This window comes from Corapipo altera, unplaced genomic scaffold (assembly GCF_003945725.1).
Source record: "Corapipo altera isolate COAL_440 unplaced genomic scaffold, ASM394572v1 0, whole genome shotgun sequence".
Classification (NCBI taxonomy): Eukaryota; Metazoa; Chordata; class Aves; order Passeriformes; family Pipridae; genus Corapipo; species Corapipo altera.
The window spans coordinates 73,730,457-73,758,321 of NW_020884872.1; the positions used below are offsets into that span (position 1 = coordinate 73,730,457).

At 41.9% G+C, this 27,865-nt stretch overlaps 2 protein-coding genes across 3 annotated transcripts; one reads left to right on the plus strand and one right to left on the minus strand.

Annotated features, from left to right (window-relative positions):
* Window positions 1-2,483: 2,483 nt before the first annotated feature.
* Window positions 2,484-12,961, plus strand: EEF1AKMT1 (EEF1A lysine methyltransferase 1). Of its 2 annotated transcripts, none has more exons than XM_027652645.1 (5): window positions 2,484-2,549; window positions 8,825-8,978; window positions 9,847-9,929; window positions 10,561-10,841; window positions 12,041-12,961. In XM_027652645.1, the coding sequence occupies exons 2-5, from the start codon at window positions 8,829-8,831 to the stop codon at window positions 12,166-12,168; spliced, it is 642 nt and encodes a 213-aa protein (XP_027508446.1). In that variant the 5' UTR covers window positions 2,484-2,549; window positions 8,825-8,828; the 3' UTR covers window positions 12,169-12,961. The 2 variants fall into 2 exon arrangements, with proteins under 2 accessions (XP_027508446.1, XP_027508441.1); XM_027652640.1 differs by lacking the exon at window positions 2,484-2,549 and adding an exon at window positions 3,266-3,349.
* A 3,659-nt stretch (window positions 12,962-16,620) lies between these two features.
* IL17D (interleukin 17D) lies at window positions 16,621-27,836 on the minus strand. Its single transcript, XM_027651836.1, has 2 exons — window positions 27,418-27,836; window positions 16,621-18,583 (listed from the first exon to the last, which is right to left on the minus strand). The coding sequence occupies exons 1-2, from the start codon at window positions 27,834-27,836 to the stop codon at window positions 18,268-18,270; spliced, it is 735 nt and encodes a 244-aa protein (XP_027507637.1). The 3' UTR covers window positions 16,621-18,267.
* Window positions 27,837-27,865: the final 29 nt, after the last annotated feature.

Genomic DNA, 27,865 nt, shown 5'->3' on the forward strand with positions numbered 1-27,865 from the left:
CTTTTAAACATTTCTAAAATCCATTTAAAATGTCAGTACTAGATGCTAAAGAGTGACTTAAGCAGAGCATTTTTCAATCTGAAGATTTAGCCCTCTTTGTGGCCCCTGAATTACTTCCAAGGGATCCACAAAGCCAGGCAAAATACAAGTCACAGGGATCATGTATCACTGTCGTGTTTCTAAGACTTGCATCCCCATAAAGGTTGTGAGTCCGTAAACTGTTTGAGGATAAAAACTCACGACTGTATTTGAATTCCTGTAGCGACTGCAAGCTTTTAAGAGGCTGACTACAGTCTGTCCTCCCGTGTGCCCCAAGGTCTCAGGAAGCTGTGATACACCTGGCCTGCACAGCTACCCCATGGGGCTCCAATGCACCTTTGATTCTGCATTTGTAGAACAGCTCAGTGTTGAAGGAAAAAGCACAGCAAGCTTCGCTTACAAAGGTGAGCTGTTGCAGGTTGTTCTGCAAGTAGAATGTTTCCACTTGTTATTTTCCATCATCCATGTTCTGTTGACATTAACTAGAAGTAATCCTTTTATGGTTGTAAAGCATTGCAGGCTTGGCTGCCTTCCAAATCAACATGCAATTGGTTTGCCAGCCCTAAAACTGTTGAGATTTTGGGGGGGAAAAAGCTAATAATTATTTTAGGCTTAATGGCAACAGAAGAGGTTCTGCAGTTAGAATTTAATAATCTATTTTCATATTAATTAAAACTAATTATACTTTTTCATATGGCTATGGCTAGTGCCTACAGCGAGAGGAAGAAAAGTATAGAATTTCATTATTTGAGAAAAACTAAAAGTAAAAATAATAAACATCAAAACACAAAAGCCTTGTAAGTAACAAGTTACTCTTGCTTCCCAGGGTAGAACTGTGTTTTTAAAAACTTTCTGATACAGCAAATTTATTAGTGAAGAGGCAGTGGTGTATGTCATCAGGTTCATCTTAAGGGCACTGGTGTCTCTGCTATGTGACATGGCTTTGTCAGTGAAAGGATAGGGGCGATAGCTTAACTGGAAACATCTTCCTGCAAAAAAAGATTAGGAACAATAATTACTAATAAGAAAGTTATTGCAGGGTGCACTTTACAGGTGCTCCCATGTTTTTGGTTGGTTTGTCTTCACATCCCAAAGAAAATGAATTGCAAGAGAACCTCTTTTGTTTCCTACACGGTCAGTTGAGCTCCTTCCAAGCTTTCCTTCTAGAACTGTCTTGTAACAGGATTCAAGCAAGGTCTTGAGATGTCTGTTTGCTGCCAAGTAGTGTCTGGTATCATAACTTAAATAGTGTTGCCCTGCCTACCCCTCAAGCCCCCCCACAGCCACGTGCCCTTACGTGATCTCTGTAACTCTTTGGGTGAGGAGGAATCGCTTGTCAGGGGTGTAGACTGTTGCTCTGTGAAATCTGGACTATGTGCCATCCCAGTTTCCTTTATCTTTTCATTTTCAGTCCTTTACAAAACACTTTTCACATAAAATGTGCCACAAATACACATGAAACAGGAAATATTTTTAAGTGTCACTTCTCTGTAGTATCTAAACTGCATTTCTTGCTGCACTCAATAATACTGTGCAGGTGTCAGTCAACAAGAACGATGGAGAGAGACTTTTTACAAGGTTATGTACTGACAGGACAAAGGGGGAATGGCTTCAAACTGGGAGAGGGTAAGTTTAGATTAGATATTCTGAAGAAATTCTTTACTGTGAAGGTGGTGAGGCACTGAAACAGGTTGTCCAGAGAAGCTGTGGATGCCCTATCTCTTGAAGTGTTCATGGCTGTGCTGGATGGAGCTCTGAGAAATCTGGTCTAGTGAAAAGTGTCCCTGTCTATGGCAGAGGGGGTTGAACTAGATGCTTTTTAAGGTCTCTTCCAACCCAAGCCATTCTAAGATTCTATGAAATTAAACAAGGAAAGTATTTTAAAACTTGCTATCCTTTGCAAGTATCTAAGAATCAGCTCGACTTCTGTTAGTATGCAAGAAAGTGAGGTCGTTCCAACCTCCTGATGCTTAACAGAAATGGAAAGCCTGGGCAGGAGAGCCAGATGTAGAAAACCATTTTGAGGCACTGGGTTGCGGGGTAAGTCTGAAGCTCGTGGCTTTTTTGAACGCTTGTCACTCTCTCTCGAGATAACCTGTAATCTCCCACTCTGACATGACGGGCGCCTTTCGCTGTCTCACAGCCCAGCTCAGACTTCAGTATCTGTCGAAGTCCCTCCACAGATGCGGAATTCCTCAGCCGCCGGAGCCCGTCCAGCGCCGGCGGCAGCACGCAGCTCGTACTTCAGCTGAGAGGGAGCCGCTCCGCCGACCGCTGTGCAGCGGGGAAGGCGAGGGCACAGCGACACGAGCAACCCCCACGGCAGAGTGCGTGTGCCGCCGGGAGCGGTGCGAGGGTCGGGGTGAGTGACCCCGGTGGGATCGGGAATCCCCGCCCACTCCCGCCCCCTCCCGCCGCAGCGCCCAGCAGGGGGCGCGCGCGCCCCACGCGCGGCGTTCGGGGCGGGGCCGGCCGGGCGAGCTCCGCGCGCGCGGAGGGATCCACGGGTGGTGAGTGGGAAGAGGAGGCGGACGCGGGGCGGGGGTGGCGTGAACCGGAGTCCCCCTGCCCGTCCGCTCGTGCTCGCCGTGAGGGCGGGCGGGCTCCCCGCTCCAGGGGCGCGGAGGCCGGAGCCGGGACGTCGCGGAGCTTCCTGCCCGCCGGCCCCTTCCGCTCCCCGCTGCCCCGGGTTCGGTGTCGGCCGAGGCGCGGGCGGGCCGGCCGGCGTCACCCTGTACCCCCCAGGGGTTTATTGTGGCTGCAGGGCGCCCTCAGAGCGATACACACTGGAGGGGACGGGAGAAACGGGCCTTCTCCAGAAGCCGCCTGTGCCCCGTCTTTCGTTCACGTGTCGGAGGGTCTTGGCGGTGCTGAGCCCTGCCGGCGGTCCGTCCGTGCTCTCTGAGAAGAGTGGGAATAGGCTAGGTCTCCACATATTTAATAATTCTCTGAGTCAGTTTCTCTTCTGTGAACTGTTCTTGTGTTACTTTGATGCTCTATGAAATTCAGTCATCAAGGGATTCCGTGGCTCAGCAACACCTTGTGTCATGAACCAGCTCCTTTTGATAGTGTTTTTCTTATTGTTGTTTTGGGGGGGTTGTTTTGGGTTTTTTTTTTTGTCGTTGGTTTTTTGTTTGTCTGGTTTTGTTTGGTTTTGTTGGGGTTTTCGTGTGGTTTTTTTTTTTTTTTTGTCAAGGCCGTTGCAGCCTACATTTGGCCTTTTAATTCTTGCCTTGGAAAACCGTGGTCCATCTCTGCCGGTGATGTTCATGCCACTCATGATCACAGACTCTGTCATACTCCTTCTCAGTTACTCCTTCCTCATACTCATTGTCCTACAAAAGCTCTTCTAGTCTTTGGATGTCTCACTACCCTTCTTGAACCTTTTCTAGTTTCAGTATTTCCCTGGTTTTGGTTGAGATAAAGAGACCACAACTGCTATTCAGTTTTATTCTGTATGTGTTGGTAACTTGGAGCTCTTGACAGCTCCTTTTAAATTTCTTTGTAAATTGTACTTAATCGTGTTATCAGACACAATTCCCACACAGTCAGGAGATGTGGGATTATGATACATGATTCTCAAAAAACACAAAATCACTGTTTGTTGGCAGCCAAGAAAAACACATCAAATGGTAGAATTTTTTGGGAAAAGAAATAGAATGTAACAGAAAACATCATGAAACAACAGCATAAACGTGATCACTCGTATCTTAGACATTGCGTAGAGTTCTAGTCTCCTCAAAAAAAGGGTATATTAGAAGGATTCAATATACCTTCAATATACCAGAAGGAAGAGTGAATGCATCGAAAGACTTTTGTCAACCCATCAGAGAGGGTTAAGACCCTTCAGGCTAGAAAAGAGCCAGTTTGCTGAGTGAGGGAAAGGGGGTGTGTTAGAGGTGTCTGTGAAATGACGTGTGGAGAGAGTGTAGGGCTCAACCACTTGCTTTCTGTTCTGACACACCAAGTGTCTGCACCATGTGAAGCGAGTGCATGGTCACAGCAAGAAGAGAGAGTTATTCATAAAATGATTGATAAAATGAAGCTTCTTACTAGATGACATTGTAGACAAAAAACTTTTATGGGAATTTGAGGGATACTGGACAAATGTTTCTGAGAACAGCATTTGTGAAATGAACCACTTTGGATGTAAAAACAGCTTCCTTAGTAGAAAATGGTTAAAGCCTGTGAGAGTATAGAGTGGGGAGGTATCACACGTATTTGCCTTACCTCAGTCCTTTTGAGGCAGTGGTTTTGGCTGTGTTCAGGATGGAATGACCAGTATCAACCCTTCAGGACACAAGAATGACTGGTATCAGTGCTTGACCTGAACTAGTACAGCTTTCTTCTTGAACCATTTGCCATGGACATGAACAAAAAGTTATTCGAACTTAATCCTGAAATGGAGCTGTCTCAGATCTGTGGCAGGTTGTCTGCGGACACAGCATTTGGATTCCTGTACATGATAACAAGCTCAAGTTTGAGCAGAGTGCAGTATCTTCTGGCTTTTGAAGTATCAGGGCACGTGTCCGGCCTTTAGTAACCATTCCAGTCCCTCAGATCAGGGCTTGTTTACCTCCAGGCAGGTGGTTGGAGCCCCTTCCAGGTGATTTTCATTATAGTTGCGCACCATTGCCCAGCTTTTCTTGGTGTGTGCTACAGACACCATAGATGATGAGCTGCTTGTCTCAAAGACTGACTTTGGCAGCTTGGAAGAAATACAGACAGCTATATTTAACTCCATTTCATGCTCTCTGTCTTTAGATCCAAGTTACTCTAGAATAAGATCTTTTCTGAAGTCGCACATGTGCTTTTTATATTGTCAGTAAAAGATCTAAGGTGCATACACTGTCCTCTTCCTCCCCCTTCCCAGCTATGAACAGCGTGGCTTTCCAGTTGTATTTTTATTCCACGGCCTTTCAGCAGTCTGTCCTTTCCCCTTCAGCTAAGGAACATTTTATTACAATGAGATGACATCTTTAGGGTGCCACAAAACAATGAGCAGGAAAAGTGGCTTGTACACCCAGCAAATGGTATTTCCAAGTTGTGTGGGCATTCAGGGAGCCCTGACTTACAGGTGTGGGTTTAGGCTGACACAACCTCTTCGGCAGAGAGACGTTGGAGTCACCTTTGGTGCAGTCTATTGGTAAAAGTTCTGAAGCAGCAATTGGATACTTTACCAGGAGAGTATTTTTTGAGGTGGCTTTGTAAATGTAGATCCCACCTCCTACCTGCTTTTACCTGTATGAGAGGAGCTTCCTCTTGAGTAGTGCTGTGGATCTAGAAGGATCTAACCTCTGGAGCAAGCTACGTGTTCTGTCTTTGTGGGGTGAGCAGTGGTGCAAGGGCATGTAGGGCACTTGTCTCAGCTGACCTATGACTGCAGGCTTCCAGACACCTCTGGACAGGGGCACAGTTACTTTTGGGCGTAAGGGCTGTGCTCTGTCTCTGAGAATACTGTTTTTCAGGTGATCATAATTACAGGTGGAACAAATGTACTGGGGACCAAAGGCTGTTAATTTTTCCTATAGCATTGACACTTGTGTTCCTTCTAACCTAGGGTATTTTTTTTCCTCCGTTTTAGAATTTGACTGTGTAAGATTAGAGTTCTCATACATGACATCTGGAAACTGTCATTAAATAGGTACAGGATTCTTGTGTAGACAAGGCCTTGGAATCTCCTGTGCTACTATTATCTCTTTTAATTTATTTTTTGTTTTCTTTGAAGAGCTTTCACCCTGTAGTGATGACATTTGCCTGAACAGTTCATGAGCTAATAAGAGGGATTGAGCTGTGCAGAGGGGAAGGGGCTAAGGAGTCTGCAGGCACCTCCACCCCCTTCCTTCTGCCTGCTGCACTGTAGGTCATGTGGTGCAGTTGTAGGCACCTCACTTTTACTGTTTTATGGGTAGATCTGGCCCTTTAGAGACCAGTAGCATCTAAATTTGCCATTTTACTGTATGAACACAGTCCTGCCTGAAATAGTTCCTGTTCCACTGAATCTGTGCAAGCTTACCCCCTTTTTTCCTCCTTTCCTTTGGGCTAACTTTGACTTCACCATGAGTCTTATTTTCCTGAACTTCATGCAGTGTTCATGAGCTATTCTTGGAGATCTGATTTTTTTATCATTTTGCTTTTTTATTGCAAATGCAACATGTAAACTAAGAACTAATAGTAAAGAAGATCTGTCACTTTGCTACTTTTAAACTTTGTATTCCTATTAACACAAGGGTTTAGTGTAGGTAGAATGGCTGGATCAGCACTGTACGTGTTATGAATGCTCTGAATCCCAGGGCATTCCTAAAACACAGCCCTGAACCCTTGTGTGGCTCACGTAGGGAGTCTACATGAGGACAGAGAAAGGGCTGCTGGTGAGGGACCCAGGGCCTGGGGCAAGCACAGATGGGTCAGCTGGAGCCTCAGGGGCCTTGGGAATTAAGAGTGTAAAGGTTCTCTAAGAGCCAGAGGCACTGTGGGTTTCTGTGCTTCTTCCCATCCTCCCCCAAATGTTTCAGAGTTGCTTCTGGACTTGAGAGCAGTGAACTGGAAGGGGTATAGAGGGGCTTTCAAACAGCAGAACTGTCTCCCTTAAAGGATTTACAAATCTTTTTCACATAAACTCACTTTAATAGTTTTTTGATGTAGTTCTTAAGCACAAGAATTTGTTTATGCTAATGACCTAAGTCAGAATATGTGCATTCAGAAAAATATATTGAATTTTGGGAATATTCGTAATAGATGTACAATATATTTCTACCATATGTTCTGAGTTACCTCTCCTTGCAACCTCACAGTTAATTACTGCTTAGTTCCTAAGGCTTTAATTTACAAACCAAAAGGAAGGCTATTAAAAAGTAAACTGAAAAATTATTAATAGATAAAAGATGTCTATGGGAGTATGCCTTTTTATCTACTGAAACAGTGGGAAACTCCTCATCAGCAATTTTGTCTGTGAGGGTTTCATTTCATGGGCATGGATTTCGTCCTTGCAAATGCCTGTATGGGCTCACTGAAGAGAAAATAAAGATTCCAGCTTTTGACTTAAGAACTGCAACTTTGCATCTGTTTCAGTTTCTTAGTGTCACAGCATAGATGTGTCCTTGGTTAGGGGATAATATCAAACCAGATTACTACATGTGTCAGTCACTTAATAAAAAAAAAAAAGTTGTGAGTTAAAAAGTGATTATAAATTTTTAACATGTCCTAATGAAAATTCATTGTTGTATAGGGCCTAAAATGGATCATAGTGTTTTGTATTGTAAGAGCATTGTGTCTAGAAGCTGTATTATCTGTCTGAACTTGCAGTCATTTTTATAAAAAATACTTTAATATGTAACTTAATAATGTATTTATTTTTAAAAATAGGGGAGGAAAATTACGATTTTGGTCTTACTAGGTAGCTTGACTTTGAAATTCTCCTCTTGCTTGAGGCTAACACCATAGGTGGGTTTTTAGGCTCTGAGCGATCCTTTGTTTTGCAAGCCTGGCCTGAGAAGCCAGCAAGTCAGTAAGCAATATTCTGGAAAAGCCAAGTGCTTTTCCCATGTAGGTGAGTATGGTGTCACCAGAATGGTAGAGTAACTGTGTGAGTCACCTCACAGTGGCAGGTTAAGGTATCTTTTTCCAGTAAGCAGGGAGAAGCTGTTTTAGGAAACTTCATCTTGAAAGCTCTGCAAGAGTGGAAGGAAGGGTTGACGGGGAGGAGACTGGAGTTCTCATTGCGGTCCAGGGGACAGGGAGAAGAAAAACCTTGAGTGGCTATACTTGAAATGACTCACATTTATGCACTGTTCGGGTGGTACGTGGTTCTCAGTGGCTTCTGCATAAAGTCAGACGTGCTCCTGTTTCCAGGTTCTGCTGAAGTCATTGCTTGTGTGCTAGTTCTGAGATTGGGTGCAGAGAAAATGGGTTTCTTCAGAGAAGAATATTTTCCGGTTTCGTCCAGTAGTTTCCACGTGCTGGGTCACTTCTGGCACTGTCGTTCCACGAGGTGGCACCGTTCCTTCTGCAGAGGACACAAACTCTGCTGCACTGCCTGGGGTCAGCAGGGCTCAGGCATTCTGCACAGCAGAACCCATGTCAAGAGTTCTCTGGAAATGGCTGTACTTTTCCATTAGTATATACTGTGTCTCTTTGATACAAGTTATGTCCAGGTTTTTACACGCAAAATGCACAAGTTTTCAGTGGAGTAGGGTTAGAAAAACATCTTTATGAGCTTCTTGCCTGCCTTTTTTTTTTTTTTAGGTTTCTGGCATTCAGAAGAATTTTTTTTATGGCAAGGAAGTTAAAGCCAGGTGATGCTGACCTAGAATGCTGGTTTACTTCATTTTGAGTCAAAATTGTGTAACTTTGAACATGGAGAGGAATGACCAGTAGCTATCATTATTTCTAGGAGAAAAGGGAATAATTTCTATGGGATTTTTCAAATCCACTAAAGGAGTTTTTTTCTGAAAGGTGATACATACAAAGTATATGGATTCAGGAAACCAAGAACTGTAATGACAACTTCCTTGTAAGAATACAAGCCAAATCTGTGTTGTACAGAAAGGGAACAGTGTTGCTACTGTTCCTAAATTCTCTGTGGAGACGTTATTTCCGATTGGCCTCTCACTGATTTAAGACCACCTAAGTAGAAGGAATATGTTTTCTTTTGTTAGGAAGTTTTTATTTTTAGCTGCATTGTTGGTGGAATTTGTTTTACCTCAGAAGATTATACTGTTATTAAAAGCGTTCACCATTGGAAAGGTTGATTTAATGAATTTATTTTTTTCTGTTTGACGTCTAGGAAAATGGATGATGATGACGATGACATTCCTCAGCTTTCATCCCATACGTTGGCTGCCCTCCAGGAGTTCTATTTGGAACAGCAGCAGAGAGAGGGCATGAAGACCTCCCAAGGGTTTAATCAATATTCCATTGGCTCAATAGAAGAAGATTGGGTAAGAAACTATAAACCTCGATGAATGAAGCACAGATGGAGGAGTAGCCTTTACTGAGTTTCTTTTGTGGATGGATAATGAAATTAAATTAAAAAGGAGAACATTCAAGATGTTCCTATTCATGGATGGCAACACTGTAGGGAGATTTGTTTTACTATTTGATCTGGGTGTAGTTATCTCTTCTACATGTGTGGGGGAGTACAAACTGAAAGTACATGGAGGGGGAATAAAGCTGCTGACAGAAACATCTGTCCCTTCTGGAAATTTTAACCTGAGTGTGGCATGTGAAGGTAGTGAAGACTCCTCCCTGAGTCTGAGACAAACACAGTGTAACAAGATCAAGTGATCTTTCGCTTCATATTTCTCTCTGTGTTTTATTTCTTTGTTTTTGTGGATGGCTGTTTCACTGCTTGTTTTTATTTGTGACAGACTGACTTTTGATTTGTCTTTGGTAGTTTTTTTGCTCTTCTTTTTCCTGATCCCTTCTGATTTAGTAGTTTTATCCTTTATTTCCTTCTATACTGTCACTTTTCAAGGTCCTTTTTCTTCTTCTGCTAAAGTAACTCAATTTAAGAGCACATAAGTATTGTGCATCTGCACATGGGGTTTGAAATAGCCTTGTCAGTGGTTTGGATTACCTGGTTTTCCTGATAGTGCCATACATGCTTTGGAAACATGTGGTGTAAGCTACCTGGATTACAGAAGTAGAAAGACTGTCAGGAAAATAGTTACTTTGCCAGCGTTACAGTTTGTAAACTGAGAGGTTGCTGTGGATTTTGGTTTTCTTCAGTTATGGCTCACCACACCTCACTGTACATAACACAGTCAGAAGTTTTGATGTTGTTTGTAATTGTGCATTATTTCTCAGCAACTGAGCCAGTTTTGGTACAGCGATGAAACTGCGTCGTGCCTGGCCAAGGAAGCAGTTGTGGCAGCTGGAGAAGGTGGCAGGTAGGATATAATAATGGCATTGTAGATTTAACATGTCTTTTGTTTCTACTACACAGAGTATGCAGTTTAATTCATTACTCATTGTACTTCACCTTTGTTCAACTGCAATACTGCAGAACTGCTTTGCTGTTATTTAGTTAATAGTTTATACTGATCTTCCCATTTACCATTTTACTGAATGCTGTAGGCTGTGTCTTGTTAAAAGTTTACTATGAATCTTTTCATTTTTTGAGAAATACAGAGAGCTCTAGAGCATATTAATAAGTTGTAATTATTTTCTCTGGTTTTATACAATGGTTCTGTAGAACAGATGCAAAAAGTTGTTTTCTTCCTATTTCTATAAGAAGTAATTTTTAATTTTAAGTTTTCAAGTATATTTTCTTGCTTTTCTGAAACAAGATTTTCTCTGTAGTTAGGCGTAAGGTCTTTGTGCAGCATGGAGGTTGAATAGGTAATGGCTTAAAGTTATTAAAGTGTAATTAGTTGTTAGAATGGAGAAAGAATAGCTTACATTTTGGGGACTAATGTTTAAAAATGTTTTTCCCAAAGCAGCTATGATGACTGGAGTAGGGGTTTTGTTGCTGTTGTTTGCCCTTTAAATCAATATTCTCAGTTATTGTGTCTTTTTCAGAATAGCATGTGTTAGTGCACCGAGTGTGTACCAGAAACTGAAAGAACTGGATGGTAAAGATTTTTCAGTGTGTATACTTGAGTACGACAGAAGGTTTTCTGTATATGGAGAAGAATTTATCTTCTATGATTACAACCAGCCTTTGAACTTACCTGAAAATCTCCTGCCACACAGTTTTGACATTGTAATAGCAGATCCACCCTACCTGTCTGAGGAATGTCTTCAGAAAACTGCAGAGACGATCAAATACTTGACAAAAGGAAAGATACTGCTTTGCACAGGTATAACTAGTAAAAATATTAGGTCCCCATAAGGATCTTTTTCTCTCTCTCAAAAGACAAACTCACTCATGTGAGAGAAATACTAACTCAGTAATATTAAATTATCATTAATTTAAGGGGCAGTATATGTCCTAAGCTTTATATTTGAATACTTGAGTTCAACCTTTGTCTTAAACTGGAGGAAATGGTTTTTAATAGGACTTTTGAAAGTCAGGGTTTTTTTCTTACAGCATTACGAGTTTTACTGAATTTTAGAAGAATTATAAGATCATCTTGCAAAGTTCCAGAAATACTTTTTCTCTTGTAAGAAGGCCACTCTCTGTAATTGCAATGATTGAAGTTGGGGTATGGCAAACATAGGTGCAACTTACTGTTGGTGTCCTAGGCACTGAAATACATCAGGAGGAACTAAAAACCAGTGATAAAAGCAGTGAAACTAGATAACTCGATAATTGTACTTGCAGGTCCTTCCTTATGAAAATGCACTTGCTGATTTAAGAAGCGATGTGTATCTGCCTTAGTCGTGTCATTTCCTAAACTGTATTGTTATTACAAGACATCTGAAGACATCCAGGAAACTTTTGAGAAAAGCAAAGGACAAAAGCCCTTTTTACATACAACTTGGGGGAAGTCAACCAAGCAGGCAAAGTAAATAAAAAATTAAAACAAAATGTGGCCATAGAAAGTCTACTTCTTGGCTTGATTGCTCATGGCAGTCACGCACAAGGGTGGTTCTGCCTAAAATGGGTAGGTGGTCCTTCAGTTTACAAAGTTTGAGAAATACTGCTCAAGAAGTGATTTCTCAGTGCGTAGCTGTGGTTTATTTAAGTGGAAGAGTATATGTAATCTGTTTGCATTTCCCATGGCTCCCTACCATTTAACTTGCTACATACTTGGCATGTAGCAAGAAGACTGAGTTCAAGTTTCTTTTCTGTATAAAGGGCACTGATACCCTCTGCCTATTTTTATGAAAGTTTTTGGACATTTGTTTCCTTGGGGTGTCTTCCATTCTTTTAGATTTATTTTAAATTTCTCAATAGATTCAGTTGTTAAGGAAGGCTGACAGTGTAGCTGCTTTAAGCCTTCCTTCCGTAAAAAAACCCAGGCTCTGTTATATATGCATTTGTGAGGAGCTACTAAAAAAGTCCAAACATTCTGTTACTGTTTTTCTTATTGAATATCAGTTATTTTTGCTGCAGGTGCCATCATGGAGGAACAGGCAGCAAAGCATCTTGGTGTGAAGATGTGCAAGTTTATTCCAAAACACTTGCGAAATTTAGCCAATGAATTTCGATGTTATGTGAACTATGCTTCTGGACTGGACTGATTCTCATGAGAAGATCTACAACTTCTTCAGTCAAGCTGCTTTCTGGTTTTTATCAGTGACTCCACAATTCTCAGTGCTGAAATATTTAGCTCTGAGTACTATTTCCTGGGCTAGCTTTAATCAAAATGTGTTAGCCTCTGTCTTTTAAATGAGTAAGCATTTGCAGTTACTGTGTTTGTATTTTACTATTAGGTAAATGTGGACCAAACAGTGCAGGGGCTGGATAACAGGAACTTCTCTGTTTGAATTTAATTCTAACTGGTAACTTTTACAATTCAGAGACCTTTTTGAAGTGATTTTAGCTTATAACAATACATAGGTGCTTGCTTTGCAGACATCAGAATTGTCATTGCAAAAGAACTTGATACTTCTGTAGTAATGTTAGTCCCTTAAATCTTGAATCATAGTGGTTCTGATTAAATATATTGCCTGCTTTTTAATAGATTTCAATATCAAACTAAAGATGATTTACAGGTATATCAAGTTTATAGTTACAAAAACAGTTTGTTTTTTTCCAGTTGCCCAGTTTTCTTTCTCTCCTGTTCCACAGACAACAGCAGAGCAGTAGAAATTGTTGAATTTCTTAGAAATTGTTGAATCTTAAAAGGCCACTGAGAAATAATGTATTGATAAACTCCCACTGTTTCAAATGTTAGATTTTATATACAAGGTTTGGACTATATTTCAATCAAAACAGATTATACATTAGAAAAATTTTGCTTTGGGATAGTAGACATTTTTGGTAACTGGGAATTTCTAAAGTTAGTTTTGACTAACTATACTGCTAATGTATTTTTGGCCAATACAGTGTTGCCTTTCAAACCAGAAGCCATCCTTGCCACTGAGCCAGGATCCCCCCTGAAAATGCCTGTCCACAGGTGACATACAGCTGGGTTTAGTTGTTTTCCAGGAGGCTTCACCATCACTTTTACGTGGCCAGTTTAAAAAAAAAAGCAAACCAGTGTGTTAATTGCACGGTTATTGGCACAAGTCTGTACTTCACAATTGTAAACTGGTTTATTACCAAGCAGATGGAGACAATGAAGTAACTCAGGAAACTTTGTTTATAACTCCATGGAGGCTTCAAGGGGGACAGGTATGATTGTCAGAAGAGAGAATATTCTTCCCCTGCCATCCACCTAAATTAGAATGTGCTGTTCAAATCGAAGCTTCACCTATGTTGCTGCTTTGCTATTAATTCCTTCAGTTTTTTGCTTTATTTTGGTAAATGTGTATTGCTGGGCTCTCTACAGCAAAATCAAAAGACAACTTTGCTAACTTCATCAGAGACCTTTCTTAGAAAAAAATAAAACTGCACCATTCAGTTATACCAAGAAATTCACTTCCAAGAAAATAACTGCTGCTTCTCACATGTAGGTCAGACAGCTTTGAAAAGAGGCACTGTGAAGATGCACAGTTATGAAAATGAGAGTACATATAAATCTGTGCAGATGCACTCAACAGAGCAGCCCGTTGTCCACCAAATTCCCTCTTAAAAACCTGATGAGTGCAGGCAGCTGCCCAAGCAGAGCTTGACTGCTGGCTTTTACAGACTTCATCAGTGATGGAAGGTAAGCTGGTTTTGTCCTACATGATTCCAAGGCAAAAGCTATTTCTGAGAAGGTACAAGTCACAAAAATTCATAGTGAATTTGTGCTTTGTGCCATCGTGGTAACATTAAGAAATATTATGTGACAACAAAATCTCTCTTCTGTAATAGAATTGTGAATAAAAACATCAGTGTCAAGTAGTGATTGATTTTCCTTACTGCTGATGTCTCATGGATGGACTTTCTGTTAGCACCATGCTGCTTTTCCAGGGGCATTTATGACTACAGAGTCCTGTGCTACAGCCTCTTATCTGCAGTAACAGGTACTGTGCAGGAGCAGGACATCTCAGTGCCCTGCTGCTGGTATGGCTGGGACACTTGGCAGAGAAAATGTGGGGGCTTGTTCACAGGCTGGTGGCCGTAGGTGAATAGAATACACTGCAGCTGCCTGCACCTCACCCCAGATGAGAAATGAAATGTTTCTGGAAATGCAGTTGCATGAAGTCCAAGGTACTGCTGCCAATAAGTTCTGCACTTCTGTTAAAAATATCACCCTCAGCTTGGTGTTGCAAAGGTAGCCTGTCTCTGCCACACAATTGCTTCCACCCCTCTGCCCGTGCCCCTCTGCACCAGAGCAACTGGGAGGTATCTCTGATGGTTGGTTCGGTCACTCTGCCTTTGTTACCTGGGAGCAGCCCCAGTGCCATGCACTGAGATGGGAAACAGGGCAGCTGGGTTCGAGTTGCAGAAGCCCCTCGTCAGCCAGTGTCAGAGCTGTGCTGCTGCTCTGGGTCTGCTCAAGTTCTGCAGCCTCCTTAGATGGGAGTACCGCAAAACCAAGTGGTAGCTCATGCCACCAAAACACATGAGATTGACTGGATCTCCCTTGTGCCCTAGTCCAGGTAGTTATGGCTGTTCCCTAATCCCACTGAGATTAATGGGGTTAATGCTTTGTGACCACATTACAGCCTTTTTCCCTTTTCCCCTTGTGGCTTTCGTGTTCATGTTCCCCCATGAAATTCCATGTACACTTGCAGCTGTAGATCTCTACCTATTCAGACAAACATCTTCAGGTAATGACTGGCAAGTAAACCAAAACCAGCATCTCAGGCTTTTCTCAACCTTCCTGAATGATAGGAATTTTCCAACCTACCTTAAGCGATACTACAGAGAAGAAAATAATGTTTTTACCAAGGATATTGTTCTGTGTTTTGTGGCTTCACTATATTCCAGGGACAACCTCGTTGAAGGAAAAGATTTTCCTGGCACAACAAAAAATTTTCTCAAATCAGCTGCAGCTGCCAGATAGTTCCAGCTTTGAATTGTTTGCATTTATTGGGGCTGGAGTTGGTTCAATGAGGCATTTCATGTCTGCCTTCTGTCAACAGTTTGTGAAGCCTTGAAGCAACTCCAGTGAACCCTCCCTCCCCCATGCAAATTAAAGGCAAGGCTGCAGCAGCTGTAACCAGAGGGCTAGAAGCTGGAAAATGTCACACCACATTTGAAGTGAAACTGATATAAATCCATGATGTGATGACCTCGTTAAAAAAAAAAAAACAATTCCAAACAAATGCAAACTACATTTAATACTCAGCCTTTTCAACATGAGTAATGTGGAGAGAAAGAATAGATGGAAGGGTATTTTGAAGATCAACAAATGTTTGCGTAGCTAATAGTTCTGAACGTTAAGTATTAACAAACAGTTGTTCACTAAGGAACTATCAAACAGTTGCTCGTGCTAAAACATAAACACGGATTTTAAGAGACACGTAACTGGAAAGCTGGATTGGGAAGCAAACTGGCTCAGCTAAAAAGTCTGTCACAGAAGAGGGTAAAGTTTAAAAAAGGAAAAGAGGCTTCTGAACAAGATAACATGAAGATGCTTGTAACCATGGGAAGCTTTCTGCACTTGTTGCAGTGTGACAAGAAGGAGATTGCCAACATACTCATTCTATTGATCCACTGAGATTTTGCAGTTCTGTAGTACTTTCAGTCATCCAATTTCTGAAGCTCTGTGTAAGCTAAAGCATCTGTTTTACTGGATTGAAGAAACTGATTATGTTCCATTTGCCTAATCTTGGTTTGCAACTCCCGGGAATTCCCAGAACATGCTCTAGTTACTTGAAAACCTCAAAATTATTCCAATAACTAATGCCTGCAGGACAAGAGTTGCAACAAAAGAAGTGAGATTTTTTTTTTCCTCCACATCATGCAAATAAATCCATGTGCTCTAATAACTAATTTGTTGCAGACAAATTTGTATAAGAAAAGTGTGTGGGCAGACAGATGAGTTCTGCTGGAGAGCAGTATTTAGCCAGAGTTTTAGCTGGTAGCCCCTCTGGGTATTTACTACATGTTAAATGCTGCGTGGTTTGACATTTTGTTGTTGTTGTTTGGGGTCATTTTACTGCCTTTTACGATGAAGACTTTGCTTTCTATGCTGTGAAGTCTGAAGGTCCATCTTCACCCTGCCTGAAGTGTGTGTGTGGAAAAAAACCCCACAATGTAGTAGTGGAACCGTAAGATGACAGGCTGCTGAAACATCATCCAATCCAGTGTTTCTCCAGTTTTGTGGGTCTGTCTCCCTTTTGAGCCCCTCTGATTATCATTTCCCTCTACTCAGAGGGTAAGAAGTTCTTCCACATTAGGAGGAAGGAAAAGTGGTTGTAACTGCTGCAAGTATTTACATTCTCTAGGGAACAGGTAGGGAACCTGTAATTGCTGGCAGCAGCTAGGCAATTAGCTGTTCTCTGAGTAGTATAAACACTTTATGACCTTGTTTGAACTCTCCTTTGAGGATTCCCTCGAGATAGAAGCATCACAATTTGAGGAAACACAGATCTAAAGACAAGGAGAATTGAGGAAAAGCATCTGCACAAAAGACACAGCTACAAACTTCGATCTGACATCATAAAGGGAATCTTTTATTCATTAAGCTATTTTAGGCTTTGTACGAAGTTACATAAATTGCACTGAAAAAATACTGTTATGCTAGACTGAGTCATAGAGAGCACAGTCCATAATTGTGCACCAAGATAAGTAGTTGCTGTATGACTTTCATTCTCTGTTTAACTTGTTAATTCTGGTTAGCTCATAGTCTTTCCATTCTTCATCCAACAACACTCCAAAGTGTGTGTTTGTGTAGTGTAGGGACTTTCTCCACTATGAATTAAAGGCCAGTTTTGAGATTCTTGATGTAGCAAATGCATGGCTGCATAGGATGTTTATTCTGTAAAAATATTGCAGTCATGCTCCTTCAACTGTAAAAGATAACTCTGCTGTGCATTCAGAGGTTGATCAGTTTTGGCTAGTGTGGCCCTCTGAGGAATTATGTTTGTGCGAGGCATGCCTGGTTATTCCTGATTCTCATTCACTACACTGAGTCAACATTCAGTCTCTTGTTCTGGAAATGCAAATTTTTGTTTATCCAGGGTTCCTGCTTAGGGCTTGCCATCAAGTTCCATCAGCAGTAAGCTGCACAGATGGAAGATGGTGCTTCCATGGACTAGCAGCTCTTGCAGGTGATTGTTACGTGTGGCATAGGGAAAACTGAGTAAGAGTAGTTGTATAAATTGTTTGGACTGGGACTCTCTTCAATAAACTCCTTGCAGCATCTAGAAGTTAAGACCTACCCTACTTACTCACCTGCAGTGTACTTGAGATGGAGCCTATCCTCTGCACTTATTTTTTAGAGGGGAATCTCCTCTCCTAACATGAAAAAGGTTTTGGCCTTTCAACTGTACAATACAGTTTTATCACAGGAAACAGTTAAGCAGTTAGTGATGGATGAAATCTAATACAGAATTCTTGGGACCCAAAGTATATTTTTTCTAACTAATATTTTCTGTGTAATTAGATTTAGTCCACATCAGAAAAGTCTGCTGCAGTTTTACAATATTCTAGCATGTTTTTTCTCAACACTTTTGTACTCTTAGCAATTTGGCAAGTTTAAAAATAGCAAACACATAGAATATTGTTTCATTAATAACTCTGACTCAGCAAAGGTTTCCTTACTGTAGTGTTTAAATAGCCAAAGATGTAACAGCCAAGAACACTGCTTGTAAATGAAGGCTCTCCCAGCCTGAGAAATTATCCTTTTAACTGCTGATTTGGCACATGTCCGGCAGCTATGTGATTTTTATTTAAGGGTACTTGAGAGTATAAGCGATTCTTTAAAAATATCTACAACCAGCAGCCTGCTATAATAATAGCTAACATGTCTTACAATTGCATCATCTTCTAAAATTTACTGTGAATAAGCAAGGATAAAATGTTCTGCTCTAAGAAAAAGAAAAAAGGCAACTTTGGAATTTGCAACAATGAACTCAACAAGTTCACTAAACAAGTGTACATGAACTAAAGAAGTTCTTCATACGAATCACCATCTTTAATGATCTGAGTGACTGGACAAAACTTTCCATCTTATAACTGAAATAACTGTAAGCAGAAAAAGAGGGCAAGTCAGTGTGTTTGCTGCTGTGTAGCGGTTTCCTGAGGTGGCGAAGTGTGAATGTGAGGCCAGTACTGTAACACGATCCCTAATATGTTCTTCATTCTGATGAGGGCTTGTTCTGGCTCACCAGCAACTTCACCTCTTGCTTATCTATGCTGGAATTTACGCTTTCGGCCTCCTTTTCTGGCTCAGGCACACAGGTGCAGCCCACTGGGATGGTGACGTAATCCTCTGTGTAGACGTAGCGGCCCCCGGCACACGAGGATGTGCGGCGCAGGATGACGGTCGGCATGTACACAGGGGTGCTGCGGAAGTGGAAATTCTCCTCCCCAAAGATCCCCATGAGGCAGCCTTTGCACAGACAGTATGCTTCAGGGATGTATTTGGGATATCTTGTGGGATCATAGGAAATTCTATAGGAAGGCAAATAAAGATTCGTTAGTACCTCTAAAAATAGATATATTCCTTTGGAGTTATAGAATGTTATTTATTATTTAATTATAATAATTATATCATGTTTTTGTTGTCTTTGCCGGGGAAAATAGTTGTGGCTCTTGGTGTCTGGCTTCTTATTTGTAAAGTGTAAAGAAAAAACCATGCACAACTAACAGAACTGATCAAGTCCTACAGTGCACACGGAAGTATGAATTGTGAGATTCAGGGGTTTAAGAAGAATAAGTTTTGTGGTTTGGACTGAATGGGTAAATAGAGCATTAAAAAGGACACTTGGGCATTTGATCTGCCTCAAGTTCTTCAGAAATTGGTACAAATCCTTGTTAACATTATTTTGTTAAAAACATGACACGATGTTTAAAAATTAATAATTTGAATAGAATTGAATCGTACTATTATTTCTGCAATAGCTTTTGCCTCCCTACTATTCTTGGAGTTTTAAAGATGCCTTCCCCTTGAAAGCAGAACTCTGTATTTCCTTCTCTAATTCACCTCTGTCTCTTCCTCTAGCCAGACAAAAGTAGTATTTTCATGCCCACATTGAGATAAACTGCAATGTCAGTGTTTTTTCTGCCCTGGCCTGCTATATTTTGAAGTAAAGCATTGCCTCAAAGCTTCAAGAGTATAGCCTCTATTTTTTGTTGTTTCACCATTTGTTGTTTTTGCCTTTCTTTTTGCTTATTAATGCCCTATCTCTAGAAATTCCTTATTAGTAGGAGCAAAGCTTTTAATCTAAGCTTCAGGTTGGACATTAGGAAAAATTCCTGCACAGGAAGGGTTGTCAAGCACTGGAATGGACTGCTCAGGGAGGTGGAATCACCACTGCTGGAGGTGTTCATGAAGCAACTGGACGTGGCATCTAGTGCTATGGTTTAGTTGACAAGGTGGTGATCTGTCAAAGGTTGGACTCAATAATCTTGGAGGTCATTTCCAACCTTAATGGTTCTATGATTCTAAGTACAGCTTGGATCAGCAAAGCCCAAGTTCTGTCATTCCTCTCTGCTTGTTGCTGGATGAGTAAACAAAGATGTGATAGTATGGTCTCAAGTCACACAGATCCTGGCTGACCTATTGCCATTGCTTTTAGCAAGGAGAGTAAAAGCTGATAAAGTCTGCTTGTTTTATGAAACAAAAGACTAAGTGCACAGCAGAGTACATATACTGGAGTGTGTAGCCACACTGCTTATTGTGGTGCTGATGTATTTGTTGCTTTGTTCTTTACTTGCTTTTCCTGCTTATACTGGCAGTAATTACCAGGCATGGCTGTAACTTGTACATTATTAGAATGGTGTGCCCTTATTCTAGAAAATATGTTTGCACCTCCAGAAAATGAGGATTTTTAAAAATACCTTCAAATGAATCAAATACCTGTCATCAAGATAATTATTTATGGGATAAAACAAACTACTGAGTATACAATACCCCTTTCCTACAGCCATTTTAAAGTAATTGATTTTGAAAACCACAATAGAACCATAGAATCATAGAATGGTTTAGGTTGAAAGGGACCTTAAAGATCATCTAGTTCAAACCTCGCTGCCATGGACACCTTCCACTAGGCCAGGTTGCTCAAAGCCCCATCCAGCCTGGCCTTGGACACTTCCTGGCATGCAGCAGCCACAGCTTCTCTGGGCAATCCATGCCGGTGCCTCACCACCCTCACTTACTAATTCTTCTCAATATCTGACCTAAACCTATCCTCTTTCAGTTTGGAGCCATTACTACTTTTCCTATCACTACCTGCCGTTTCCCGCTCTATTGTAGGCCCCTTTTATAGATACTGAAGGCTCTCAGCCTGTCTTCATAGGAGAGGTGCTCCATCCTTTAGAGCATCTTTGTGGCCCTCCCCTGGACTTAATCCATCTTATGGTGGGGTCCCAGAGCTGGATGCAGTGCTTCAGGTGGGATCTCTTAACAGATCTTAAAGTGATCTTAAATTTTAATAGATTTAAAGTGATTTCTAAATTGTGTTTCCCAGGGTTTGCAGCACTTCCTTGGGTATCATAGTGTTAGCCTTTTATCTTCTCAGGTCATCTCTTAGGTGAGAAGAGGTTTCAGGTGTGGAAGAGGCAGCATAAGTGTGCCTCAAGCTGTGACTGCAGTCACTGCTAGTCAACAAAATCTGTACTTGCAAACCAGGCAGCCTGGCTCTCCCTCTCACACCCACCCCTGGGTTGATGTCGATGTTTTTCTGGTCACAGGACTGATTAAAGAACTCATTCAACTGAAAAGTAACTTCATCGAAAGCTGTATATATCTTGCCACATATACACAGAGATCTACACCAACAAGCCAGTGGGAACAAGTAGCTGTCGATGGGGGCAGAAGGGAGCTGCCCTTTTCAGAATTGTCACCTCTTTATCAGGTTAAAGGAAACCTGGAATCACAGCTTTGGCCAAACACAAACTTGATTATCCTGTCATCAAAGAAAAGAGACTTTTTAAATATATATATAATGGCCTTTATATAGATACATTTAAAGAACTGATTTTCCTCACAGAAAAACCTGTCCAGTTCTCTCATAGCCAGACACCGGCAATGTTGCAGATATTTTTTGCAAAGCTTCTCTCTTCCATTTATACTTGTTTACTTTCCCCAGGAAATACCTTCATGTTACAGGATCTCACATCAGTGTGAAATAAATGTCTGGTAGCCAGCAGAAGGGAAGAAAGGGGAATACAGGCCTTTCTACTGTGATACATTCCCATTTCAAACTCAAGTGTGAGTAATTTCAGTGGTGGATTGTTAAACACACCATATGTCAAGTCATTGGTATTTCCTCTACTGTATTATCTCTAGCACCTGGTTTATGATGTTACTGGAAAGCATGAACATACTTCTGCATGCAAACATAAGAGTTTTCACTAGTAACAGAAGAACACTGGAATCATGGCCTAAAACAAATTTTCCCCTCCAAACTCTCACATGGAAAAAGTCAGGTATAAATTGGGGGCTTTTTTTGGAAGGATGGTGTGGTTGTGGCATGGTTTTCTACTTTCCAAGGAAAAAATCTCTTGTATTACTAAGTTTGATGTAGACATCTCTACTCCATCATGTGGGGAATTGGAAGGATGATGGATTGAAAATATAGATGTGGGTTTGCATCCAGATCCAGGCACTAAGTAATGCCTCCTGAAATTAATAGCTTAACTCAAATGTCACTAAAATATGGAGCCATATCCAAGGTACTGCATCTTCAGCACAAACCTGTTTGGCAAAGCCATGTAACTAAAGCCTTTTTTTTTTATCTTTCTAGGCAGCCCAGACCTACTTGGGTCTGAACCACTAAGAAACACCAGTGACCTAGCTGGATAAATGCAGCTGTGTGACCTGTTTCCTCTGTTTGCATGTACGGAACAAGACCACTCTGTGCAGATAATGACCACTGCCTCAGCTGCTTCAGTCTGATGCCTTTCCATTACTCCAAACACTTACAAGTCATGTTTTCACATCCTCTAGAACAGGGCATTTTTCATCAGGTTAACTTACCAGACAAAACACATGCTCCAAGTTCCCACTGACTCCTTCCTACGTGTAGTGTAAGATACACCCAGCTGGGATGGATGCAGCTGGGAAGAGTGGTGGAGGACCAGAGAAGTGCAGCTTTTCACTGGCATCCAGCTGTCCCCTGGAGCCTTGTGTCATTTGCTGTGCCCACTGCTGCAAACTAGACAGCCCAGACATTTTTATGAGGATTGCCCTTGTCCTGTGAACTCGGGTCACTGGTATATAAGGCTAACGCTGCCTCACCAGCGCTCCTGATTCACAAGCAACAGGAGCAGGGAGCTCTGCTGGGCTGCTCTGTTTCGGTCTGCTGGAACACGAAGCAGATTTGTGCTGAACTGGAACTGCTAATGAAGTGTGACCAGGCTGCTTTTCCTTATGACCCTACGAGGGCTTTGAGGGCTCCCAGTGAAAAACAAACTTCCTGCCGTTTACATTCTAAGCCTGGAAACTCAAGACAAAAGTTTCTGTCAGAAGTAAAACTCTTGCAGAGACTTTATCTGTCTTGTCCTGTGCTGCTACTTTCACTTGTAGTATTTTTAATAATATTATCACTTCATAGTTTCCAAGCTTCTGAATCCAGGGAGTGAGATGCTGTGCTGGGGCAGGCAGCCGACTCCTCAGAAAATGACTTTTAGGACTGGGCTAACAGCTGGATGCTATCAGAAGTCTAATAAGCAGATCATCATCCCCTTCCTTTACACTCCAAAATACTTACAGGATTAAGAGCTAATGACTTTTTTTCCCTCTTGGCAAGACATTTATTTTCCTATAGCAGGTGCTCTTTTGTTCACATTATGCTTAGTTTGTTTTATATACAGGTAGTAACTACAGTGCTTGCAAAGAGTAGCCTAATGCTATAACTGACTTTCTGAAGAGTTGTACGAACATGTCCTCAACTGAAAAGGATGGCAGTCTGTGACCCCTTATATTCTTTCCCTTGGCTGTATCTATCTGTGCCACGCAGTACTATTAAGTCCTGAAAAATGTCTTGGATAAGCTTCTAGAAAACCACTGGAGTATTATGTAAAGACCTCTTTTTCAAACACATTGCAGACACGCTTGGCTTTTACCAGTAAAAAAAGACTTGCCTATATTACTTTTATTAAAATTTTGTGTAAATGAACACTAAACCAAGGATGCTTATAAACTGAAACTGGTTTTTGAACATCAAAAAAAACAAGCTGGGCAATGTTTGAGAGAGGGAGTAGATGATGTGAGATTTCATGATCAGAGCAACACTAACAATAAAAGTTAAATCTCTGTAAATAACCCTTAGTATACATAGGATTAGGTCCCAGAAAATTCAGAAACATGAATGACTTCTTGAACACACATAAAGAATTTTTGCTAATGTCACGCAGAGGTGTGTTTGTAGAAGACTCAATGTATTCCTACAAACTGGCTATGACTGTTATTACAACCTTAAGAAAACAGAAAATAAAAATAGAGGTGATGTGTACAGCTGATTAATGAATGACATCTATGCTCTGCAGCCCCAAGAACAGAATCACAAATTAACACTACCTGTAAAAATGCTGTTGACTTCAGTGGGATTTTTCAACCGTTACTCTGAGCTTTATGATCAGACCCTGCAAACATTTAGAGATGCATTTAAAATTAATCCTTTTTATAATGGTTCTTGTCCATGAGAAACTTGTCTGTGCACCTGTAGAGCTGAGCTTGCATTGGTAAAGATTCACCATGATTATGGCTTCTGTAAATTTTAACAAGTAGCACCCATCCTGTGCTATTGGCAGAGTTTTGTAGGTCAACCCATATCACATACTATTTAAGCAACTCTGAACCATAGGAGTAGCCAAGGACCTTGCCAGAACCTCCTTGTACAAGCAGGCTTTCTCGATATCATTGACTGTCCATTTAGTAAAGCTGCTAAAAAGGACAAGCAGCTCCTGGATGGGTGCCACAAGCTGGCACACAGTCTGCCTGATGGATTTCATGAAATGATGATTTCATGGCAAAGCTTCTGCTACTGGCTTTATTTTTTAAAAAACTGGGTAATTTTTAGGTCAGCTTCCTGAACTGCTGAACAAATCCAACATGCCTAACTGCCTTCAGGGAACTCTGCTCTCTCTTTATAGCTCTGCAGAGTAAAGAGCAATTCATGTGATTAAACTTTGTGCCCTTAGTTATATACTGATCTCCTGTGGCCATCAGGGTGGAATTTCAGTATCAGACAGAAGAATATTTTTCTGCTAACTTTTGCTTTAAATACCACCTGTTGGTTGCTGCTAGCAGCAGAACTGGGGACCAGATGGATCTGTGGTGCAATCCATGTACAACCCCTGTATCTCTGGGGTTACAGCAAGCCAAAAATGATGTAAGTCTTGATTTTTGTATAACCAAATTAAAAGACCGAGTAATGGAAAATAAATAGTAAGCACAGAACAAAGGTAAGGAAAGAAGCTACATAAGGATTATCTAAGCTTTAAGCCAGTCAAACCTAATTCTTCCACACTTAGAATGACAAACTTGGGATACAGGCGATGCAGGGGGGTGAACAGATCTCTAAGTAATATATTTGATTCTTTCTCATAAATGCTGATATGAAAAAATTTCAGTTTAACTGAACAGTCATCTGAGCAGAAGAATTACAAACAGCAGTGTTAAAACAGCTGGGAGCAGGTGCCTAGGGAGATATACAGGGGAAGGTAAGTAGAGCCAGACTTAATATCTTTAATATTAATGACCTGGAATAGGGTGTGTAAACATTATGTTAATGAAATCTGCAGATGGTAACAATGGGAACTGCTGCAACACCAATGAAGACATAGAAACAGCATAAGATATCTCAGACATTAAAATGCAGGTCAAAAAGAAAGACTCTATGCACAGAGCAAAAATTAATTGCACCGTAAGTTTTTAGGTGCAGAAAAGAAGTCAGAGAGCAGGATGTCTGTGAGACACACCAAAATGGAGCAGGCATCTTGATGCAAATTTCAAGTAGTCAAATCCAGGCCTTGAGCAGTGTCCTACAGTGTACAAGAGCAGTCTACTTAGTGAATTTATTTCACTACTAAAACAACTTCAGTGATTCAGAAGACAGTTCAGGAGACAGCAATGAATCAGTGAAAGGGAGAAATTTATGAGGAAAGATTGAATTAAATGTGAGTAGGCTTGTCAAGAAGGTTCTGTATTACAGAAGACAGCTGTAAGCAGTTTTTCAGATTAACACTTCAGCCATGGAGAAGAAATCGTTGGGATTGTGTAAATTAAATCGGTTAACCACTGATAAAGTGTCATGTAACATCACTTGCAGGTTCTTAATGGAGAGCTGCATGTCCTTATCAAAGATACACAGTAGCTCTGATGGGATGAAGGAGCTTGCTTCCAGAGTACTCAGGTGAAGACTGCAGAACAAAACAGATCTTCATATCTAGCTTCAAAATCTATGACATAGCAGGTTGGAATAGCTAATGCACTTTAGCAATCTTATATTTTACACTTTCATTACAAATCTTGCAATGTCTGTTGGTTTCTCAATGCACACTAATGATACAGTAAAACCACAGTCACAAAAAAAAAGCTGTAAATGGGATCTGTTAACTGGACCGTGTGCTCAGTTCTCTTCAACCTAGAGAAACAGTTTTTCACCTAAATATATTTTTAGATTTTGCTTTTAATAGTATACTTTTTTTCCCCCTGCTATCTTTCAAAATTCCTAGCTTGGAGATGTCATCATGTTACTTGTATGTGAATGGTTAGTGGTTTGTTTGAAAACATTTTGATGAAAAGTACAGTGGATTTACAGCTTCTTAATAAACTTTTTGTAAGCCAAGCCCCAAAAAGCAGCTGGTTCTCTGTTAAGAAATAAGCCTATTCAGAGGCCCAGCTGAAAATAAACACCTGCCTAACGAGATCTAAGCATGGAAGGCATTATTTTCAAACCAGAAAAACAATTTTCTGATAGCAATATTTGATATATCTGATTCTGATAGCAAATATTTGGCAAAACCATCATAAAAATTACCCGAGCCTAGTGGTAGGTGTTTCATTCATCATACTTGCTTTGTGCACGCTTAGGTACCTTAAAAATCCTCAGTCTGCTTAGAGAAAATGTATTACTAAAAATACTTTGTTTATGAAAAACTTACTGAGCAAATAAACCATTTTTCTCTCGGTAGGATTACTTCTTAAACTAAAAGTGGGCAAAACCCATGCCACAGAATGAATGTTTATTGGAGACCACAAACAAGGAGATATTTGTTTGCTGAGTACACGGTAACTGCATCAAAGCATATGGGAAGGATAATACACAGAAAGCAGCAAGAAAGTCAGCTCCTTTTAAGTATGGGTATGTTTTACCTTCCTATTGTCTGCAGTATCTTTACAGAAAGATGAAAACAGAGAACTCAGTTCTCTTAGTTCTGTTAGTCTTACTAAGACAAACCATCAGAAGGCTTGATAGTCTTCTGAGAATGTGATCACACAGTGGGTTTAGTGTTCCAGATAAGCGGTTTCCAAGCTTTTCCATAGCTCCCTGTAGAAATGCAGACCCTTGGTTTTTGTATTAATTAGCCTAAATTCAAATTTACTTTACTAAGTTATTTTTATGCCCCCTTAAAAATAGTCTGTCAGCCTCTGTTCCACCTCAGGGGAAGGAGGTTTGCAAAGCATAGGCTGAAAACACAGATGCAGAATACTGCTCTACTCATTCCTTGCCTACGCTCCTACAGCAAACTGGACAGCAATCCCTTGGGAGTGTTTGGTAAGTGAAGATACGGCTCTGCCTGTATGTAACATGAACACAGAGTATACTCATGTATTTTAGAAACAGCAGAGCGTCTGGAGTCACATCTCAGGAAGAGATCTGAGCCCCCCTGGGGCTGCTACAGAGTCAGGAGGTGCTTCCTTGGCGGCGGTTCTTTGCTGAGGGTCCTCTGAGTGAACTTCATATATGACAATTTCCCCAAGCAACTTTCTGAGGGGTGGTCTGTGCTCCCGGGTGGGTGTGAGCTCCATCTCACGGCTCAGTCCACCTCATTCGTTTCTCTTTCTGCCCATTAGACGTATTCCTCAGACAAGCTGTTTTTACGTAATTACCTTATATCGCTTTACCTAGACGTCCACTTTGGCACCTTTCCTCCCGGCTGCTGCTCGGTGCCGCGGTCACCCCTCGCCCCCCTGATCATCCCCCGGGCACTGCGCAGGGAGAGCCCCAGGATCTGGGCGCCGCCGGCCCCACAGGGGGACACCGTCCCGGCTCCCTTCAGCCCGCAAAGTCCTCTCGAGGCAGCTGGACCCCCCTTCCCGCGGCTCCCGGAGTCACCTGTAAGCCCAGGGCGATGCGCTGCGCAGGTTGACGGGGAGCCGGACCCTCTTGTCGGCGGCCGGGCGTCCCCCGGCGGGGCAGCTGGCGTTGTGCTGGCGGCCCGGCGGCTCGGGCTGCAGGGTGTGGTGGAAGGCGCTGAGCATGCCCGCCGCCAGCCGCCCGTACAGCTGCTCCAGCAGCTCCTCGGGTCGCTCTCCGCAGCTCCGGGTCCGCGCCGGCCGCTGCTTGTGCGCCCTGGCGGGCTCGGCGCGGAGCGGGAGCAGCGCCGCGCAGAGCAGCGCCAGCAGCGCCGCCGCCGCCGCCCGCACCTGCAACGACGGCGCCGTCAGCGGGGATAGGACCGCGACCCGCCGGCACCACCCGCGCCCCGCAGCCCCCGGCCCGCAACCCGCAGCCCTTACCCTGCCTCGCTGCATGGCGGCCGGGCTGCTCCGCCTCGAGGGAG

What these genes read in the sequence shown, in the direction of transcription:
- EEF1AKMT1 (XM_027652640.1), top strand. Translation starts at nt 3,303, where the DNA reads ATGTTCATGCCACTCATGATCACAGACTCTGTCATACTCCTTCTCAG. An exon ending in TCTGTCATACTCCTTCTCAG is followed by an intron (nt 3,350 to 8,824) that starts TTACTCCTTCCT and finishes TTTGACGTCTAG; the next exon opens with GAAAATGGATGATGATGACG. An exon ending in GCAGCTGGAGAAGGTGGCAG is followed by an intron (nt 9,930 to 10,560) that starts GTAGGATATAAT and finishes TGTCTTTTTCAG; the next exon opens with AATAGCATGTGTTAGTGCAC.
- IL17D (XM_027651836.1), bottom strand. Translation starts at nt 27,836, where the DNA reads ATGCAGCGAGGCAGGGTAAGGGCTGCGGGTTGCGGGCCGGGGGCTGCG. An exon ending in GCATCGCCCTGGGCTTACAG is followed by an intron (nt 18,584 to 27,417) that starts GTGACTCCGGGA and finishes GCCTTCCTATAG; the next exon opens with AATTTCCTATGATCCCACAA.